Raw genomic sequence first — 21,396 nt, 5'->3', positions numbered from 1 at the left:
GCACAAGATTTATTTTTGATTTCTAGGGAGGAGAAGAAAAAGATAACAAAATGCTAAAATGACTCGTCCAGACTTTTTTTATTCTTGTTATGCTGCAGAGAACAACTTGACTTTTCTAGAGTTCTTAATGTCAGGGTGATCTAAACATGTACGACTTTATTTTTTTTTTTTAAATGTTGCTAAAATTTTCGAGGAAACCACTTTCCTGTTTCCAAAGTGCCAACATGCTTATCCCATCCTGCAGCTGCATCCAGAGCTCCAGTAAAGACATCCCAATGAAACAATGAAACATGTGTTGGAAGGAGTTGAGTTTTGTTGTTCTAAATCTAAGGATTACATAACATTATGTCATATTTTAAGAGTTAAAACTCTGGAATGTGGAGAAATATTCTAATTTTAAAGCTGAAAATATGGATTGTTGGGGATCTGATTGACGGGATATATGGAGCACGTATTTACCGAACATTACAGCCGTCACTGAAAATTGGTTGCAATTGGGTTTTTCTTTGGTTGCACATTCTGATGCACACCACGCTTTTTCAGATTTTTTATTTGCAAAAAAAGTTTGAGAACCATGTATGATTTTCCTTCCACTTCCCAATTACACACTAATTTGTTTAGACCCCAAATAAAACACACTGAAGCTTGGGTTTGAAACTGACAAAATATGGAAGAAAAAAAATAGCATTGTTACTTCTTTACAGGCACTCTGAGGACAAACCTTATCATTTGAGTGTTTAGAGTTGCTGCTTCTTGTACGGAGATGCCTTGTCACCTCTTTGTCCAGACACTCGCCGCTTCCTCCTCCAGCTGCTGAATGACGGATGAGTTATTATGTGTGACAATTTGTTGAGAGTGGATACGGAGAGAGGTGGTAGAACGGGGGATAAATCCAAATCCCTTCTCCTCCTCTCTTCTGGATGGGGCCGCATTAATTGTTTCCATGGAGGGAAAGAGGAGGTGGGAACGCCGGGATACAGGATGGATGGATGTTAGGGAGGCGGAGAGCTATTTCTTTAAAAGTTTGTCTCCACCTCCGTCGGAAGTAAATTGGAGAGACAGCTGAGAGCTTTTCCAGAAGATGGGAAAGCTGGAGGCTGAAATCACTGCCCACTTCTTCTTTTTTTTTCTTTAACGAAAAAGTGTAGATGTTTTTGATGTGGGGAGGCGGGCAATTTCTTTCTAGGTTAACAGTTTTCAGAGGGAAATTGGAAAAACAACTGTCAGTCAAGCAGTAAGAAACAATAAAATCAGCTGGAGGGACAGATATGGTAAAGATGGGAATGAGAGCAGATGTGATGCTGCTGTCAGCCACCTCTAGCTTTCAAAAAGACATTTTCCAGTGGCTTCCAAGGCATTTTGTGCAAAATTATTGTGAGCAGAAAGAGTTTGTCGGCAGTGAAGTTAGTTCTCTCACTTTAGAGAAGGAAGACTAACCACTCCTCCAAACAATGATCTTCAGAAAAGCAAATAGGTTCCAAATCGAGTCCTGCCAACAAATACGTAACACCGATCTAACTTTTTCAAATGCTGAACATTGTCTGAAATCATCATCTTCAGCTCAGCAGACCTTTAGAGCAGCTATGAGCTGTCAATGTTATTCTTGCTTTGGAAACATTGACTGATCTGAAACACACAGCATCCAAACTTTCCACACTAAATCAGCCATGGCTGGACATGTGGGCGTCATTGTGACACAGTTGTTAGCACCGTTTCCACAGAGCCACAGGGTTTAAACCGGGTCTTTTTATATGGATTAGTACAGATGTTCTCTCCAGGCGTGCATTGGTACTCACTGGGTACTCTGGCTTCCTCCCAAAGTCTAAAAATATACCTGTTATATTGTTGTTAGTTGAGGAGTGTGTGTATAATTTTTTATCCTGTCCATCTCTCTATGAATAGGCCATGATCACTAGAGGTGCACACACACACACACACACACACACACACACACACGCACGCATACACACACACACACACGCACAAGCTACCATCCAGCATGGATTAAAGGGGAAAGACGATGGATGAAGACCTGTGCATCCCTTCTCGACAAAACTTAGCCTTTGTTAACAATTTCATTAAACTACTGTGTTTGGTTTGTTGTCGAAAACATAAAAATAGAAAAAAAATTGCCTTTGAAATAAAAATATATAGGGTTTAACTTGAAACCTTGTCTTTTAGAATTAGACTTTTGATCATTACAGCAACAGAAAATATTCTGTTCTGTTTTAAATGGTCCATGTTGAACTCAGAACTGCACTAAGAGGAAGACCAAGACAATTCGTCAAATGAAGCAAATAGGAGATATGAATGCAACAATAAATATCTGTTTTCAAGTGAAGAATCAGATGTCAGACAATTAAATGATAAAGGAGAAACACTTAGCCACAGTAAAATATTTTTTTCTTTGGCAGTGATGATTGTATCAGATACTTAATTTGTGATTTCCCCTTCTCGCTGGTCCCCACTTTGGCTATGGACACAAACTAAAGGTCTTTACTTTTTGTCGATCATGTGCTTCTGTTCAAGTCATGGATTTCATCATAAACCTAAACACTGAAAAGACAATAGACTTGTCCTTTGTGTCAGGATTTCGTTTCTGTTTGAAGTGGAGCGGTTAAGGCATCCTGGTTTATGAGTGATGCCAGGATAGAACAGGAGACTGATAGTTGGAAAAGACGATTCATCTGCGGTAACGAGACTGCTGCTTCTTCTGCAATGAAACCATGGAGCCGAAGCAGCTCTTGACGTGCCGGTCTGTCTCCCTCATTGATGGGCGAAGGATTTGATTCAACGTGCAAGATTCTGGGTACAAGCAGCCGAAATCAGCTTCTTTCAAAGGATGTCCGAGGTCGGCTTCAGAGATAATGTCAGGAGCTCTGGCATCCGGGAAGAGTTTGGGCAAGACCCACCGTCCACTTCAAACAAAGGATCCCAAGATGACTCCTGCTCTTTGGGTTTTTCAGGGATTTCCCGTTGAGACGCCAGAGAAAACAACGAACTTGCCGGAGTATTTCTTGGTAGAAGGCTGCCTGGGTTTCCCTGTTGCCTCTGCCACCAGATCTCAGGGTGATCAATTCAATGGATGGGTTGCCTTTGAGACTCAATGTTCTGATTGTGTTTGGATGTAAATGTCTCAAGTCTCCAAAATTTCAGCAGCAAACTCAAGATTTGCCATTGCATTGACAAAATCTGGTTTAAACGGGTTAAAGTTCATTATGTCCTAAAGCACTTTGTTGAGAGAATGACAGGTACATTTCCCCTTCCAGTGTTGATGACTGAAGGTCAGCTCAGTAGGTCTGGGTCTTTAATTTTAGGTGTTGACAGCAGCTTACAATCTGCAGGTAATGTAATACATTTCTAAAGTAATGGCATTATTCACTGATTAGTCAAATTTTACAAAAACCTTCAAAAGCCCTGCGTCCGGGTCCGTCTCTCTGTGCCTGTGTCTCACTGCAGTGGGACAATTACTCCATCTGGGGATGAATGAGGTCTGTGGTTGAGTTTGCATGTGCGTGTGTGCGTGTGTGTGTGTGTGTGTGTGTGTTTGTACAAGAGTGGACTGGAAGAGGGAGTGGAGGGGACAAGAGAGGAGGAGCCGAGGGACGTGGGTGAGTGATTCTCCAGATGAGATCTAATATGAGAGACGATGCATCCTAAAGAGACGTTTTCTCATGGGTTTACCTCATGAATACAAATTTACCCCCGCCCGCCCGCCCGCTCCGTTCTGGAAGGACGGATGCACCTTGCTTCAACCCATCATGGAGAAGCCCAGCAGTCCTGCTCTCTTTTTTTTTTTTTTTTTTAAACTTTGATCCAATCACAAATCCCAGATACGGTGACTTCATGGCAGCTCTCATGAGTCATCCATTCATACCTCTGTTCTCTGACTGAGTCTCTTCGCTCTGATTGTCACGAGTATTTATAATGACGGAGGGACCGTCTGCGAGCATGCCGGCTGAAAAAGTCAAACGTTGCCAATGAAACGCAGCAGGTGAGTCTGTTGACGGAGGGGAACAATTGGTCTGCCTGTGCACACCGACCTCCAGGGCTATCTTGACCAGTTCAGGTGGATCAATGTGTTTCGTTTTAAAGCGGCTCCGTGCAATGAGGGGGGACAGGATTTATGTGAAAGAGACTGAGAAATGCCTCAGCATATTTTAAGATCTGACACTCAAGGAAAGTCAGTTAAACTAAGTTTGCCAGCTGTGTGTGTGTGTGAGTGTGGAGGTGTGTGTGTGTGTTGCTGGGAGAGATAGAAAGAGTGGGAGGAAAGGGGGAGGAGATACAAAAGGGAGGAACAGAGTGGAGAGGGAAGGAGTGAGACAGTGAGGAGGTTTAGAAACAAGAGGGAGTTATTGCCGGTGATACAAGTGAAGACACACACGGCTTGTTTTTCTCTCGCGGCCACCAGCTGCGATTTTTATCAGACAGGGCTGGAGGTGCAGGAGAATAAGAGGAGGGTGGCGTTCACCAGCAGAGGTCAGGCAGGCAGAGAGAAGGGAAGCCGGTGGATGGTTTTAAGAGTTTGCTTATCTGACAGTGACAACAGGATGAGAATCTGAGCGAGGAAAGAAAAACATGGAGCGAGCAGAGATACCTATAGAGACCCTGAACACTTAGCCTGGTTGGTCCTAAAGGGGCAGGCAGAGACAGAGACAGGGCAATTAGTTCACTTTGCCTTTTTCTGTCCAAAGGAGCGAAAGAACGAGGCAAGGGATCGTAACACTGGAGCTCAAGGATAAACCATGGACTCTGCATACATCCCACCACACCTGGACGTGAGTACTCCATCCTTACACACACACACACACGCGCACACACACGCACACACACGCACACACACGCACACACACACACACACACACACACACACTCACACACACGCACACACACATCTATCTGTCATGCAACAGGCCACAGGAACAGCGCTGCTGAACCCATTAGCCACTCTGGGGAAAAACACACACATGCAAACGTTCCCCTCAAACTGTTTCTTTTTTTAACTCAATCAAAACCTCATCCCGGTAAGCAACCTGTCTGAGAATAATGCGCCCACTATGAGTTCAAAGAGCATAACTCACCACCGCTTCAACATGCACAGCATGAATTGGCTCTCAGCGTTAACACTCGTCAGATTTAATGCAAAAAGCAGAGCTGTTTTTCTTTTTCCTTTTTCCTTTTTTCTTTCTTTCTATTTTTTTTTTAGTTCTGTGTTTCACATCCGTTTAGCTGTCAGACGCATAACGAGAGCGGTCTCTGAGCTTTCGGCAGCTGCGGGTTGGACATGTCAGTGTTTCCACTGATGCTGGTGAAAGTGTTGCGCGTCAGCATGGGGCCTCCTGCAAACCGCAGAGCGCCACTGTCGCTGGGACCTCCAAGCATCTCCGGCCGTGGAGATAAAGCCGCAGGAGGACGGAGCGCATTAACGTCGCTGTACGACCTGCAGATGAGAGCAAAGCGCTGTGTGTCTCGGTTACCTGACGGAGCAGGTGGAGCAGGGGTTCTCCTCTGATCCCCTAAGTGTCAGCTCTCCACGTCCATTCACGCACACTTTACGGCATCTGTCTGTTTTTACCGCATGTGTGTGTATTTTTCTGCATATCCCATAAGACCCTAACAGTCTGTTATGTTAGCCTTTCTTCTAAAAAAAAAAACACATCACTTCAGCTGTCAAAAATCATGCAGCTATTACATCCACATGTTAAAGTCGTTCAATAAGAACAAGAGCTGCATCTTTGTGAGGCTTTGACCCGATGATACCGACGTCAATTTTTCTTTAAGATCTGATAAAAAAAGGCAGAGAGCAGAATGTGTTTTCCCAGCCTACCTGCAGTGAGCGGTCATGTGGCGAAGTCATGATGTGTGTGACAAACGGTTCCAGAGTTTTCCTTCTGTATGAACAATTACAACCTTGCTTGTACCTACTTCAAGACAATTCAGTTGTCTTCAGTTAAAAAGGCCTTGAGGGTAAAGGTTAGTACCGCACTGCAACCTTGAGACGTGTCTCTGGTCCAACACACCTGAATCAAATGGCTGAATCACCTCAGGTGTGTTGAAGAAGGGACGCATCTAAACATTGCAGGACGCCAAACCTCCAGGATCGGACATGAAGATTCCTGATTTGGACCTTTTACAGTGAGATGTGCAACATTTCCACATCTGATATGCTCCATGGCAGGTGGAGCTTGAAAACTCAAAATGATAAAAAAAAAAAAATAGAGCAGCTTTCTCCAGGTTATTATCCCTTCCTGAAGGCTTGCTATCGCTCGCTCTCTCACAGCCTGAAGAAATGACTAACGTGACATTTTGTACAAAATACAGTGACTCTTCCGTACTTAGCAAGTTTTTAGACTTTGTTAGTGGAGACTTTTGTAGATTAGTGAAAGCAAACATTCAAACTCAGTTGTTTGAATGTTTGTTTGTTTGAATTGTTAGCGTTGGTCCCTCTCCATCATTTTTTTAAAATTTACATTATGTTTTTTTTTTTATATTTCCTTGAAATTAGAAAAAACTAAATATTAATAGTCATTGTGAGTTTGGTATGCAATAATTAACTAGCAGTGACCAAAACAGTTCAGTTCCTGTCAAAATGTCTTTCTGCTTTTATTACATTTTTCTAATGTACTGTAATAAGTTTACAGTAACCCTGTAATGGAATGACAGTAAAACTGTAATAAAATCACAGTAAAATTACAGGGAGGTTACTGTAAAGATTACAGCAATTTGCTGCCAGTAATTTACTGTAGATTTTACACTTATTTATTTACAGTGTGTCCAAACGCAGAGCAGTCCCTCCCAGCCGGGTCTAGACGTCCACCCAACCACCTCCACCCATTTCATGTTTAAACTGTGAAACAAGCAGTCACTGGGTGATGTGCTGATAGCCATGACAGGATATAAATATTGATCACCTTTTGTCTACAGTCATTTATTGCATTTATTTTGCCTCTTGTTGGTCTATTTAGGCTAATAATGTAGAGCCTACTCAAAAATATTTGAATTTAGACATTAACGCTGATCTGTTCCTTTGTGTGACTTGCAAAGAGATAAAGAAACAGACTTAAGGAACCTAAACTAATTAATATTTCTTAATGTAAATTGAATTTATTTTTAGCTCTTAGCAGTTTTAGGATCTTTTTAGAGTCATTGTCATTTCAACAGTGATTTCCTCCACCCTAATGCATTCAGATGGTCAATTATGTCTAATTTAGCGTCGTATATTTGCCTTAATAGCAGACAACGGGTGCATTTGAAGAAGTTAGCAACACTGAAGATGATAATGGAAAAGCTCTGTCCTTATCTATGATGCCTCCTGGTATAGAGTGAAAACACAATGAGCTCACATATAACTCTGACTGCAGTGAATACTTTTCCCACGCTATCCCAAGTGTTAGAGAGATGCTGCTATCTAGAATTCTTCCAGCAGAGGACAATTTCCTTTCTTAAAGCTTATTACATCTCTTTCTTTGCTCCTAATCCTGAAAATAGCAAGTCTGGAATTGTCTTCACTCAGAAACAGCATCCACAATGAAGAGTGTTGTTAAAAATCACCCAATTTCAGCAGCAGGTGAACATGCATTCATAGGAGGACCTCAGTTAAACATGTTAAGCTTTCTTTCTAACACGTCCCATAGCATTTTACTCTTGGAGAAAAGGGCTGATTTGGAGAGAAATCATGAACAAATGCGTGCATGTCACACATTTGGCTCACGAGTTAGAATAACTTAATATTTCCTTAACTATTTGCTCAGAGAGCAAAAACAAACCCTGTGGCTTGTTCGCAGCACGTATCAAGTTCAGAAATAATAGGTCGACTGCGTTGAAAAACTAGGGTCAAGAAGAGGAAAGCGGGATTAAATCAGAGAGTGAAAGAAGGAATTTGGGAAAAGAAACACGGGAAGAACAACAGGAAGGGAAAGTTAAGGAACCAGGCGTAACATGAAGACAGCAGCGGTGGATAAATCAGCCGGCTGCGGTGACACACAGGCCCCCTGGCCTAGCAACAGTCTGCTGCGCTCTTCCGTAAAAACACCATTCACTTAAAACTTTGGGGAGGAAAAAAAAAAAAAGAAAACCTTCATAGCGGGTAAAGGAAGGGGAGCAACTGATAGGGTAACGGGGAGGTGATGCAGAAAAGCGTGGAAACAGATATTTCAAACACAGGATGGCAACAGACAGGAGAAAGGTGGGTAAATATTGAACAGCAGAACATCTGGGGTTAAACGTAAAAAAAATAAAAATACAAAGCATATTTTACCAGCTCTGTAAGACAACATAAAGGACAAAGCTACAGGACAAAGTTCAAGGAATGCAAAGAGGAAGGAGGAAGGGGAAAAGGAGCAGAGTTTGAAATAAACAGATAAAAAGAGAGGCGGACGTCAGAGGTCAGAGGTTTTAATCAGCGAGTTCAGAGAGATACGGGGTCAGGGCAGCAACGACGCTGACCTGCTGCACGCCGGGGTCCCACTACTGTCTGCTTGATCAGGTCAGGCCACGTCTTATACATCCGCAAAAAAACAAGGTGGAAAAACACCAGTGCTGGACTCTTAAACCTGGAAACCTCCACCGTATCTATGACCCTTTAATTACAGAGTACGCCCTCCAAACATTTCATTATTTCAAGTTCAGGCCAGACTCAGGTTGGACAGGAAGAAAAGGATCACTTGTAAAATTCCCCCCAGTTAGGTCCGGATACATTTTACGAAGTTACAAACTATGAAACCACGGCACTCGCTGTTATTCATGGTTACAACGGCTTCATGCTATTAGGAAAACATGTAACTGCTGGATATTGGTTTTGATTGCGACTGACAGGGATACTCTTTCCTTTCTTTCTTCGCAAAGTTCCAACCACTCTTTATGTGCATCACTAAAAATATACATCAAAGGAAGCAGGAGGCAGGGAAAATTTGTCCAACACAGCAAACATATTATTTACAGGCAGAACTTACATGTATGGCACTTAAAAATAATAACTAATAATCTACCAAATCTTGCAACCAAAGCAGTCCTTTGAACACAGTGTTATTTTGATGTGTGATGCAATTTAATATCTTCTGCAGCTCTAAAAGTTATCATACTATTAGAACACATGTGTCAAACTCGAGACCCGTGGGCCAAATCTGGTCCGCCATACCTTTTTATGTGGCCCTCTAGATTCTAGACTAAACACTAAGTGTGCTTAAATGTTATGTTATCAATCAAAGCAATGCAGTTTTCATCTGTTTACTGCCGAGTTAAATCAGTCAGTCCCTCCAGTTTCTTCAGAATTATCGTGGAAATTCACACAAAATCAACAAATCCCCGCACTTTTCTGCTCTTATTGGGAGTTTATTGCCAATTTTTCTCAAAAAATTTCAAAAACTTTCTTACTTGTACTAATCAGCTCCCTCAGCCTTAATTGATGTCAGGTTATATAGTCCATACAAGCTATACAGCGAGTAATAAAAAGTCGCATCTACCGTTGTAAATAAGCGCAAATATTTCCAAATTAGTATCACAAACACTTTGATTTTTATTGGAAAACTCACAAAAAGATTCACAAAATCCTGGAGGGACTGAAAAGACGTTCGAAAAGACGTTCAATAATATTATTTGATTTTAACAACTCATTGATATTTTATCAGCTCGAGAACAAGTTTTATCAGTACGTTCTGGCACAACCGGCCCTTTAAGAGCATTCATGGTCTTGGCCCAAAACGAAAACAAGTTTTGAATTAGAAACTTCATCGGAGCAAAACACCAGGTTTTCAAAATAATCAAAGGTAATTTTAAACAACGATGTATCAACAACATTTATTTATCGTTACTTTAAATATATCTACTAAATTTTGTTGGAAGTTTTCAGGTTCCTATTGTAGACAATGATTTTACTTTTTGGGACTTTGTTCCTTATGTCGTCGTAAAAGTCAAACGAGCTCATACCAGGTTGAACCGGAACATCTGTCCCACATGTCGATCACTAGCTGTAGCTACCAAAATAACACTGATGGTGATTGTTTAATTTCCACAACATAACTGAACTAATTATCAGGAATCAGTTACGCTGTTACGACCAATTTGGCTTTCTTTCGCACGACATAAAAGACTTCTTGCAGCCAGCTGACTGGCAGTGTCACAGGTTAGGTGTTGTTCTACACAATCGAAACTTTTGTTGTCCTAAACGTTTCTTAATTCAAACTAATTTTAAGCCATGAAAACAGTGTGATGGAAAATTATAGCTGTCACACAACGACCAAGGAAGCCCTCCCCCCGTCTTTCTTTTTCTTTTTCGTTTCTCAGCCTCAGACACACCTTGCTGTGTGACAGCCAAACCTTTGAACCTCAGAGTCACTTGGGTGGTTTTTTATTTTTTTGTAGGTGAGGAAAGTACAGAAGAGAGAGGTGGTGTTGTTGTCCTTAATCTCCTTTACAAGCTTCCACAGTATAAGGGAGAGGCCGTCCAGCGGTGTCTAATCTATAATTGTCCTCTGCTACGCTGCCTCAGGTGCAACAGCTCAGGGTGGAGCTGCCAGAGTTTAATGGATACCCAGCAACAATCCCACGGTAGGAGGTGGTTCATTTTCCCATGCCTGCCCTTTGAACCGTGCACCGTTTGAACAACACGCATAAAAAATATACACGCCTTCACACCTGTGACCTCCTTCTTACCTCTGTTCTGACAATATGGCGAGATTAAGAGTCGTTACAGCGTCATTATATGTTTACTCACCCATAAACGCCGCCGTTATCTCGCTGCAGAGGCCCTAATCGATTCTCTGTCCCCTACAGAGATCAGATAAGGAGATAGAGGTGAGAAAACTGGAGATATGGGACTCCTCGTGCAGTGACAAATATTTCATCCGTCCTAAAAGCGATCGCACTGGCAGGAATCTGCCTTAGTGGGATTGACTGGTGAAATTTCCTCTCCAGTGTGTTCAGTAGCTCATGTCGCCTTTTAGCAAGTTTTACCCTTGTCGCTGACCTTTAGGTACCTTAACCTTACTGAGGTCAGCCGAGCTGCTGCCTCGCCGGCTTGTAGTTACCCTTCATTATTAACACCTGCACCACAAAGAGGCCGGGTGTTAACCAGGTCACGGTGGTAATTGTGTGACCCCGTTTTCGAGCCAAGCGGTTCCCGCGCCGACACAGAGAGCGTCACTCACCTGGAAGAGGCAGCCGCCTCCTGCGAGCCGTCAACAGATCCAGATTATCCAATGTTCAAATGTTCAGTTATTTGAACTGATTCGTTTGGTGAAGCGGACGGATGTTGCTGTGATTCAGTAAGAGAAAATAATGCCTACCTCTGAAGATTCAATTTGAGGAGAGCAAAGGTTCAAGAGGAGTTGATGTGCAAAAGCCTTCAAAGAAATCAATCTAGCAGTCAAATATTGAAATTAGCTTGAAGCGCTTTTCTTCAAGTCATTTTAAACTTTACGATTATGTCTCTGGCTGTGGATGTGGAGACGTTTTGGTAAGCAGCTATTTTCTTGGAGCTCATGAAAGACAGAACATGTTCGCCCTGCTTAAATAGCACATTCTCTTGTCTTTCCCATTTTAAATAGAAGCTAAAAGAAATTGTAGTAATACATAGAAATTCTTCAGTTTGACCAATAGTTTTCTCTTTACACAGGATTTTTTCCCCTCCATTTTTACCCTTAAATTAATTGTTGGAGTTTTCTTAAAGTGTTAAATCATTTGTTATTCACGTCTTTGTCAGCAGAGAAAAACCTTTTTACAATAACTTACTTAAAATGTGATTATTAAACACCAATAGCACAAATTTAAAAAACAGAGAAACCTCAAATATTTAAACCTCTTCACAAAAACCATTCAAATCGGTTTCCTTATTTTTCACATTGATCCTACACTGGCAAAAACAACTTCATTGAAACAACACTTTGTGGCCTTAGTAGGAAGAATTAAATTCATTTTCAGAATAAAAAAAAAATCATATATTTATAACAAGAGAACATGTGGATATAAATCAGTATTTTTTATTACTGGTTTCTAATGCTGTTTGCGTTGCCATTATGTGGCCTTGTGTGACTTCATGTTGTAAATCGTTTTCTGTTCTTTTTATTTGCTAAATAAATTGGAAACTACTCGTTTAATGAGTGCAGATGGATAAGGGCGATCCATCTGGAACTGTAAACGTGGCTTTATGTTTTTCTCATGAACGAACAAATCTAAAGAACTATCTATCAGAGCTGTGCGTTTTATTAAGATCTATTATTTGGCTCTTAGGAAATGTTCTTTTCACTCCCTTGCATGCAGTCAAAGTTATGGAAAGCTACCGAATGCTTTAATGCCTTTATTCTCTGGTGATTTGGAGACGTAGAGGGAAAAAAATGCAGGTCATGTGTCATCGTGTCAGGTCTTTACAACTCCATAACGTGCCACCAGAGTCAACTACCTCTGATTAATGCCAGAAATCTTGATGCTCAGCACTCTCAGCGCTCACATGAGGTGATTATGTTCCAGTTGGAGGCTGCCTAATTGCTCCTGTCGAGGTGTCCGCCGAGATAGATGGGCCTTGCGGGTATGGAGCTCCGCCATAAATTAGCGGAAGGAAAATAAAGCGTAGTAGGCAGGAATAACAAGTAAACAGTTTGGTATGGATTCGTGGACTGTAAATTTCTTCAACATATGCCACATGAAGGCTGAAGACTAATGAGAAACTAGTGTGTCCAGGAAGCAAAAGGACATGAGCATGATATACACAGAGCTGGAACACCTTGTAAGGGGCTATCGCTTCTGCAGATTTCTCGACCAGCTCTTTGCGTTGTCATTATGTTATACAATTTATTTGCTTGTTTTTTGGGGGTTTTTTTGCATTGAACAGAAATTGTCCGGAATCAAACAATAAAATACCTCGTAAACGTACTCCTGCTCAGCTTTTTCCCCCATTCTGTCAACGTGAAGCCACAAACTTCCCTGAGTTTAATTTGGATTGTATGTGAAAACATCTAGAACAACGTGCGCATTTTTACGTTCACCTGCTTGACTTTCAAGTCACCGTCCTTTTCTGGGTCATCTTATAAATCCAATTGTTCTGTGAAGGCTGCAGGAGAACATTAGAAAACATGAAGTATCATGACAAATCAAAGATATTAGTAACAACTGCAAATCTACCAAAATTCATCAAGCCAGGTGACCCAAGTGTACGATAAGGAATCAGAAACCAGCCGGAAATCAATGTCTAGTTTGTTGTTTATATTAAATAACAAAAAACATCATAAATGTTAAATAATCTAATTTTTGAGCAATTTCAGAATATTTACAATGAATTTAACTCACAATATAGCAAATAAATGTCATCTAGTCTAACTAACTAAAGCATGTTAATTATAAAAGTAAATCATACGATAAGAGAAGTTTAAGAGACACAAACAAACAATAGCATGGAGACAAAGGCGGACAAGCTCTTCCATGCGTCTGTTTATAGGTTAATATGCATGAAAAAGTAAAGCTAAGCTTAATGTTGCCTCCATGTGACATGGAGGGAAAAAATATGTTTTCAGCAGTTTGCTACATTGATCATTGAACAGAGAAGCAGGCGTCTGCCCCTTGGTGACCTTTGAGGGGCTGCAGAGATTCACACCTCAGGTTTTCACCAGCAGGATAGCGGCGTTCTGGTTGGAGTTGATGGGAAGCTGCACAGAGCCAAATATTGGAAAATCATGGAATAAAAGCTGTTAGAGGCTGAAAAAGGAACAACAACCCTAAACCTACAGCCAGAGAGATGAGGTCAAAACCTGTTCATGAGTTTGAACGGTCCAGTCAATGTCAGGACCCAAATGCAGCTAACAATCCCTGGAAAGACATGACAATTGATTGTTCATAGATATGCTTCCTCCCTTCTGACTGAGTCTGAGCTATTTCGCTAACACAGAAAAGCCAAATTTCAGTCTTGATACACAAACCTGGTGGAGACGTACACTGAAGGACTTTTAGTTGCAACTGCAAAGGAAAGCGATTCCACAAAGCGTCGACTCCGGGAAGCTGAATTCAAATGCATGCCACACTTTCAGATTTTAATTCATCAAATAATATCTGTAAAAAAAAATGTTTTGTTTTTTTTTCACTTCCAAACTATGCACTAGTTTGTGTTAGTGTATCAGATGAAATCCACATGAAACACATAAAGGTTTGTGGCTGTAATGCGACGAAATGTGCAAAACTTTAGGAGAAATAACAATTTTGCAAGGCAGGGTAAACGTAGTAACCGTTTCCTCCTGCTTCAGGTCCACCATGCTCCCTGCTAACCTCCTGCTCCTCATGGTCTTGCTGCTACCTCAAGCCTCGTCTGGCCGCCAGGGTGGAGAATCCAGCGAGACCGACAATGGCAGGGTGCCCCCGACCCCTCCGTCCCCGTCGCCCGCCGCGGCGCTGCCCGCTGATCCCGGTCTGGCTCAGACCATCCAGTCTCTCCTCCTGAGCCGGCTGGGCCTACAGTCTCAGCCGAACCCCAGGCCCGACGTGCCGGTTCCGCAGTACCTCCTCGACCTCTACCGCTTCCACCAGCAGCAGTACCACCTGCTGGAAGACCCGACGTTCAGCTTCCCCAGCCACCACATCCAGCAGGCCAACACTATTCGCAGCTTTCACCACAGTGGTAAGCTTACTGCTGGTTCTGACATGTCTGGATTTGTAAGTTTGAACAGTGACAGTAGGTAAACACAGGGGAACATGGCGCTTATATGAAAAATCGCATTTTCATAGCTGTAATCAAAACACTGATTACAGCTAAAGCAATTCCTTAAGTGTCTTAAAAGTGCAATTTCTCTTTTGATCATCAGTTGTGACTCTTCTTACTTGTTTTGTTACCTCAGTTTATTATACTTGTTCTTGCTCAGTGGATATTCTTAAAGTTGTACATATAAAACTTTGGAAAAAATTAAGAGGCCACTGCAGAGTTATCCATTCTCTAATTTTACTCCTTATAGGTAAATGTTTGAGTAAAATGAACATTGTATTTTTATTCTATGAACTACTGACAACACGTCTCTGAAATTCCAAGCAAAAGTTTAGTATTTATTTGCAGAAAGCGTGAAATGGTCAAAAAATAATGCTAGATACAGAGCTTTCAGACCTCAAATAATGCAAAGAAAACAAATTCACATTCATTTAGAAACAACAAAACTAAAGTTTTAACTCAGGAAGAGTTCAGAGATCAATATTTGGTGGAATAGCCACTTGAGGTTCAGTGCAGTGGTCTCTTCATTTATCCAGAGTTGTACTTTTTAACCAAACAGTACTTGGCTAAAAAGTACTGTTAAAAATTGTACGCGCTTGGTGAAGGTGCGCGTACAATTGAGATTTACAATTACAATTGAGATGCTGTAGCGTGACCCTCGCCTGACCTTCCATGATTGAAACTATCTAGTTTGGCCAAGTTAAAATCCTTCTGCAGAGAAAGAGAGAGTGAGGCTAAATATCTCCAGAGTGGTTCAAAAGATCCATTACCCGTTATCATAAATGCTTGATGGCAGATGTTGCCTGAAACAACCCAGTTATTGAGTTTAGGGAGAAATTGCTTTTTCAAATAATGTCAAGCTGGTTTGAATAACATCTTCCATGCATAAATTAAATCATTTGAAAAGACCATGATGCATTTTCTCAGGTTATCTTTGTCAGAGAAATTAAGTGTGGCCAAAAAGAGCAAAAACACAAGAAATCTGCAAGGGTGAAATATATTTTCCACGCTTTCGTCCTGGTTTGTGTAATATTTGGGCTTTTCGTGTTGCTCCCCTCGTTATGCCTGAGTTGCCCCGTCAGAGATGATGGAGCAAACATTAGTTGGGACCCTCTTGGCTTCTCCAGTCCACCTTTCATGTTGCCATTAATTTCAACACAAGCCCTGAAATTATGGCCTGTGACTGAGGAGCTCATTCTGTTATTGTCTCTACTTAGCGGCGTTTGTTGTGCTATCATCTGCTTGGAAAGCCTGTAATTCTAGGGCCCGTTAGACCAAACCTGAGAAAGTCGGATCTGAACACACCTGGAATCATTTCTAATTCTTAGGGTCAAAGAGAGAACCCCAAACCTCCAGAAAATTGCAATTATTTCAATCTAAAGTGCTAATCGTTGTAGATTTTCAACCAGAAAATCCAAAGCTGACAATAATCAATACAATCGGCAATAAAAGCCATAAAAGAAACAAGGGTTAGTCTAATACTACATGCTAATGTCATTCACACACGCACAAACAGCTGTTAAATACAGAAAATATCATCTAGAAATCAATTTTACTCATCATTATCTGGCGCCTCTATGTGTTGCATGATCACTTCTTGCGCCACCTTAGTTAAATTTAAGAACCACAGGCACTAAGACCTTGTGCTAACTTTCTTTTACAGTTTTGAAGTCAGTGTTGACGACACTAAAGCTGCGTAGACTTTTACAAAAACAATTGTTAGTATTCTTTAGTTGAAGTCTGATCACACTAAGTTTGTTTTCTTCCCTGCTCTTTTTTTTTCCCCTCAGAGCCCTTTGGAGACAACACCACAGTAAGAGATCAGACAAGAGTGCACATTTCCTTCAACATCTCCTCCATACCTCAAGATGAAACGGTTCTCTCTGCTGAGCTTCGCCTGCTCCGCAGCCAGACGGCGTCCCTGGGCCCGGGACCTCACAGGTTAAATCTGTACCTTTCTAAACACCATGGGGATCCTGAGCCCACTTTGCTTGAGACGAGACTACTCACCAGTGGCCTCCATGGCAATAAATCCGGTAGCTTCTGGGAGGCATTTAGCCTAAATGCGGAGCTCCTCCGTAAAACCCAGGGTGGGACTGGCAGTTTGGGCTTCCTCCTGGAGGTCAGACCTGAAAACAGCACTGCCCCACCTGACCAGGGCAACTCCTCTGCTGCAGGTGACAGTCAGACAGAGCAGCGTCAGGAGAGACACCTGAGGGTGTCCAGGTCTGTGGGACAGGACGATCACAGCTGGGCCCAGGAGAGACCTCTCTTGGTGACTTACAGCCATGACGGCCACGGAGAGCCTTTAGTCAAACACGGCAGGAGAACTTCTGGTAACAGCAAGTGGATTAAGGCCAGAAAAGGGTCAAACATGAAGACCAAGAGAAGCGGCAAAGGCCACAATAGAGACCAAGGCTGGGGGAAGACCCGAAAAACGGGTTACTCCATGAAGAGCTGGGGGGACGACAAGGGAGAAGTAAGCTGGAGCGACCGTGGAAGAGTGAAACGAAACGGCAGCCCCGCTAAGCTGAAGCGGCTTTCCCGTGGCAGGTGCCGGCGTCATCCTCTGCACGTAGATTTCAGAGATGTGGGCTGGCACAAGTGGATCATCGCGCCGAGCGGCTACGACGCCTTCTTCTGCCTGGGAGAGTGCCGTTACCCTCTGGCCGACCACATGAACGCCTCCAGTCACGCCGTGGTCCAAACCATGGTGAACTCTGTGAACGGAGCAGTGCCCCGGGCCTGCTGCGTCCCAACCTCCCTCAGCCCCATCGCCTTGCTTTACCTGGACAATCACGACAGAGTCGTGTTAAAGAATTACCAGGACATGGTGGTGGAAAGCTGCGGCTGCTGGTAGAGGAGCCGGCGGGCTCAGACGCAGCGACTCTGACAAGGAAACAAAGAGGAGACCGAAAGAACAGAAGGACGGGAGGAAGAGGCCAGAAAGCTGCAAACAGACAGAGACTGAAAAAAAAACAACAACAAAAACACAGCATACAGAAATATGAGCAGAGAGGAGGGTGATGATGGGATAAAGCAGCTAAGTTATCATTATCAGGAGCAAACAGTGTTGACTGGAAGAGAGAGTTAAAAGTAGAAGAATATTTGAAAGGAATAATGTGCTACATATTGATGACAGAAATAAACTGCCAGGAGTGATGCTCTATTTTCCATTTTGCAATTTTGCAGCCGTTTACATCATTCACTGCCAGTCTACTAGCTCCACTGTGAGAAGCCAATGCTTAAACACCGAATGCTTTGACAACAAAAGGTCTGTGTTAATGACAGCAACCTGTAGGAAAGCACAGGTGAAGGAAGGCAGCCGACCTCCTGAGTAGAAACAGGAGTCGCTGACGGACAGAGATGGAGACTCAAACTGTACACCGAGCTGCAGAAACAGACTTCAGACTTGACACAAACTCTCGCTGTAAAGACTTTAGACCCAGCTCAGACTTGAGGTCTGGTACTTTTTTTTTTTTTGTGCAATCAGAGGTGAAAGTACCCTAGGAAATGTTGTGAGTCTTTCCACATTACCAGAGTGTACACTAATGACTGAACAGTATGTGCCAGTAGAAGGAGCTAACGGTAGCTTTCACGTTCGTTGAGACGTTCGTTTCGTCCTACTAAAGGATGCGGTTGATTTATTAACCATCATGACTCATAGACTGTGGACTGTTAATGGTTCATAACAATCTATTCATGCTAGCTGCAGATTTGTGACAATGGCAGATGAACACACCGCTAAATAAGTAAAACTTATTGTCTCACAAGGTAGTACCTTGTGAGACACAAAAATCACTTCGATTCCTTCAAAACAAAAGCATTTCCTTCATCCATTCATCCATTTTCTTGACATCCTTGTCCCTTAAGTGGGGTCGGGAGGGTTGCTGGTGCCTATCTCCGACTAACGTTCCGGGCGAGAGGCGGGGTTCACCCTGGACAGGTCGCCAGTCTGTCGCAGCAAAAGCATTTCTTGTTATATTTTATTACATTTAACATCTTACTTTTCATTTATTCACCACATGACGTCTCATTTAACATTTTTGATTAGACAATGAAATTGGAACATTTATTGTTAGCTCTAAACAAAGTTTTTAAACGTAGATGTAGCACTTGGCTTCCAATAATCTGGCTCATTTTTAACCTCAAAGAAAGAAGAAAAACCATAACCCAGACTAATCTCTCACAGAGTAAAGAATTAGGCTATTTGATCTGTGGGATTAACAGGTGCTACATATAGCTATGCAAAGAGACGACTTCACAATAAAAGTCGTCTTCTTTTATTGTGAAGGGCAGCACTTTAATGTCACGAACAAGTTTGACATTAAAGTGTTGCCCTATTTCAGCAAGTTTTTGAAATATAAGTCCACATTTAGATTTTTGTTCAGGTATTTTGTGATTAATTTTCAAAGTAATTCACAGTTTTTGGGGGGTTTTTTTACAAGTTAAATCAAAAGTACTAAGGAGTGAGTCATGATTTTACCCACAGAACCTTGCTGTTTCAGGAAGTCTAGACCGCATGAGTCTGCCGTGAAAGATGTAAAACCTGACATGGACTTGAGGCCAAAGACTTGTCAACATCTCTGTCCTCAGGACACATTTAAGCTCCTGTGCATTTCAAGCTATCCTATGTACTTCTGCTTGACTCGACCTGAATAATCAACTGTATTTGAAATAGATATGACGACGGCACCAGCATGTCATTAAAGCCTTTGTGCTACAGTGTCTTATCGGCAGTGTCTGAATGAGAAGAAGGGTCCGTTTGTTTCCACGAAAGCTGACACCAAGAATGACTGTACCATACAAGCAACCACTACGTCACAAGCTATTTAAAACAATCATGCTGAGGAATTACTATGCTATTATTTGAATGTATTACTATCATTATTATTTAAACAGAAAAAGAAAGAAAGAAAGAATTTTGTAAAAGGTTTTTTGCAAAAATTCATGTAATGGTTGTGTCGTGATTTTTACATAAATAAGTGAACTTTAAGTTAAAAGACACATTATGTATTTAAAGAAAGCAGCAGTATGGTGTATTTAATCTAGAAAATATTTAAAATACCTGCACTCATCAGAGCAAACATGAAAGCCTGCCAGCCACACAAAGTACTTAATGGTAGCTTTACGTCCCGACAAATGTTTAGTATATTGAAATTAACAGTATTTGACGCTTCACCTGCCTCTCGGTGTGCAGCACATGATAGCAGACATATGTGGTATTACCTCTAGAAACTGAACTAACACATCAGTGGGAAGCTCTGTGTGTTCTAGCAGCTGAAGTGTGTAACACAGGTGTCTTTGCTATAGTTGTGTTTGCATGTGTGCGATGTGACGGATAGTAAAAACTCGGCCTTTAGTGCCTTTTAAAACAGGGGCTTTCGACGTGTTCTCTGCTGAGCTTTGTGTGTTTTACAGTGATGCATTTTCCTCTATGAACGGAAACATTTCAGCAAGAGCTTGTAAAATGTTTGCCAATATACCTCTAATAAACAGACCAAGCAGAACAACTGGCAAGTGACTTTTCTTTTGTGTCGACCATTTGTCCTTTCTTTACAGCTTTTTTTGTTGTTGTCATTGTTGGCCAGAGGAAAAGTCTTGGTATCACGTTCGGATGGATAAAAGAGAATGTAAATATATAGTAAAATATTCAAAGTCTAAAATGTAGCTTCACATTCTTATCCTGTAACAGCTGCGGGTTTTGGAGAGAAGTTTAAATTTCCTCCTGCTAAAGCCATTCTATGGTGTTACACAACATCATTACTTAATACCAAATCTGAAAGTAGAGATAGTCAATGAACAATAATAAACGTGAACCTATGTACTGAAGTTATATCTGTGGTGAACAGAAGAAAAATCAGGAGAAAAGTTTTCCACAAGCCAGTAGCTTGGAGAGCAAACAAGGCATTCAAAGGGGTTTTCCAGGCACATAGTGCTATTTTATAGTGTAATCAAGTGACTAAGTTTTCTCTAGTTGTTATGAAAATGATGTATATTTCAAACATGACTTAACAAAAAAAAAAAAAGATTTGACTTTGTAATTGTATGTTGCAAACATCAAGTGCAAGATCAGCTGCTGTGTTGGAGTTAAAATGTTTTAGAACGACATGGTTTAATGTTAACAAAAAGAAAAGAGAAAAAAAAAGCTCATGCTGAGCACTGACTGCTTTTCCTGTGGGCAGATTGTTAATTTACAGTGAGCTTCATCGAGCTCCCACCTGTGAATCTGCCAAATTCAGCTACTTATACATGAAATCTTTGTTCATCTAATTCCTGAGGTGACCAGTGAACATTTACTACAGAAATATCTGGTTGCAAGCAAAGCATCCAGAGTAAAATTAGAAAAATAAATTTCTCTGCAGCAACAAAGACCATCAGTGTCAGTCCCAGAACTGATGAGGCTGAATCATAATTGGACTGAATCCCTTTGTTGAACTTAATGGCATCAAAATTATTTTTTAATAGGAATGAATAACATGTTGCAATTCTCCTTAAATTATTGTTTAAGCAGGACTAAAGATTAGCAGCCAAAGAAGATGGCATGGGTAAAACAAATATGTTACTTCGTAGATAAACACATCCTAAATTATGCATTTATACCTGACATATTCGGCCCACTTCAAAACAAACCGCAGTTTGTTCCTCCATTGTTGCAGACATTTTGTGCTGGTGTGAACACACTCTGGTGCGAACCAAACAAGTGGACCACTTGT

The 21,396-nt window shown here is 41.6% G+C and overlaps 1 protein-coding gene across 3 annotated transcripts; it reads left to right on the top strand.

Annotated features, from left to right (window-relative positions):
• Nucleotides 1–3,737: 3,737 nt before the first annotated feature.
• On the top strand, nt 3,738–20,204 carry bmp16 (bone morphogenetic protein 16). Of its 3 annotated transcripts, XM_081614718.1 has the most exons (5): nt 3,738–3,994; nt 4,698–4,781; nt 10,490–10,548; nt 14,229–14,599; nt 16,471–20,204. In XM_081614718.1, the coding sequence occupies exons 2-5, from the start codon at nt 4,749–4,751 to the stop codon at nt 17,538–17,540; spliced, it is 1,533 nt and encodes a 510-aa protein (XP_081470844.1). In that variant the 5' UTR covers nt 3,738–3,994; nt 4,698–4,748; the 3' UTR covers nt 17,541–20,204. The 3 variants fall into 3 exon arrangements, with proteins under 3 accessions (XP_081470844.1, XP_008423977.1, XP_081470843.1); XM_008425755.3 differs by lacking the exon at nt 10,490–10,548 and having other exon boundaries at nt 3,741–3,994; XM_081614717.1 differs by lacking the exon at nt 3,738–3,994 and having other exon boundaries at nt 4,005–4,781.
• Nucleotides 20,205–21,396: the final 1,192 nt, after the last annotated feature.

Source organism: Poecilia reticulata, chromosome 13, assembly GCF_904066995.2.
Source record: "Poecilia reticulata chromosome 13, P_reticulata-male-v2, whole genome shotgun sequence".
NCBI lineage: Eukaryota > Metazoa > Chordata > Actinopteri > Cyprinodontiformes > Poeciliidae > Poecilia > Poecilia reticulata.
This window is presented reverse-complemented; position numbering and strand designations above follow the sequence as displayed.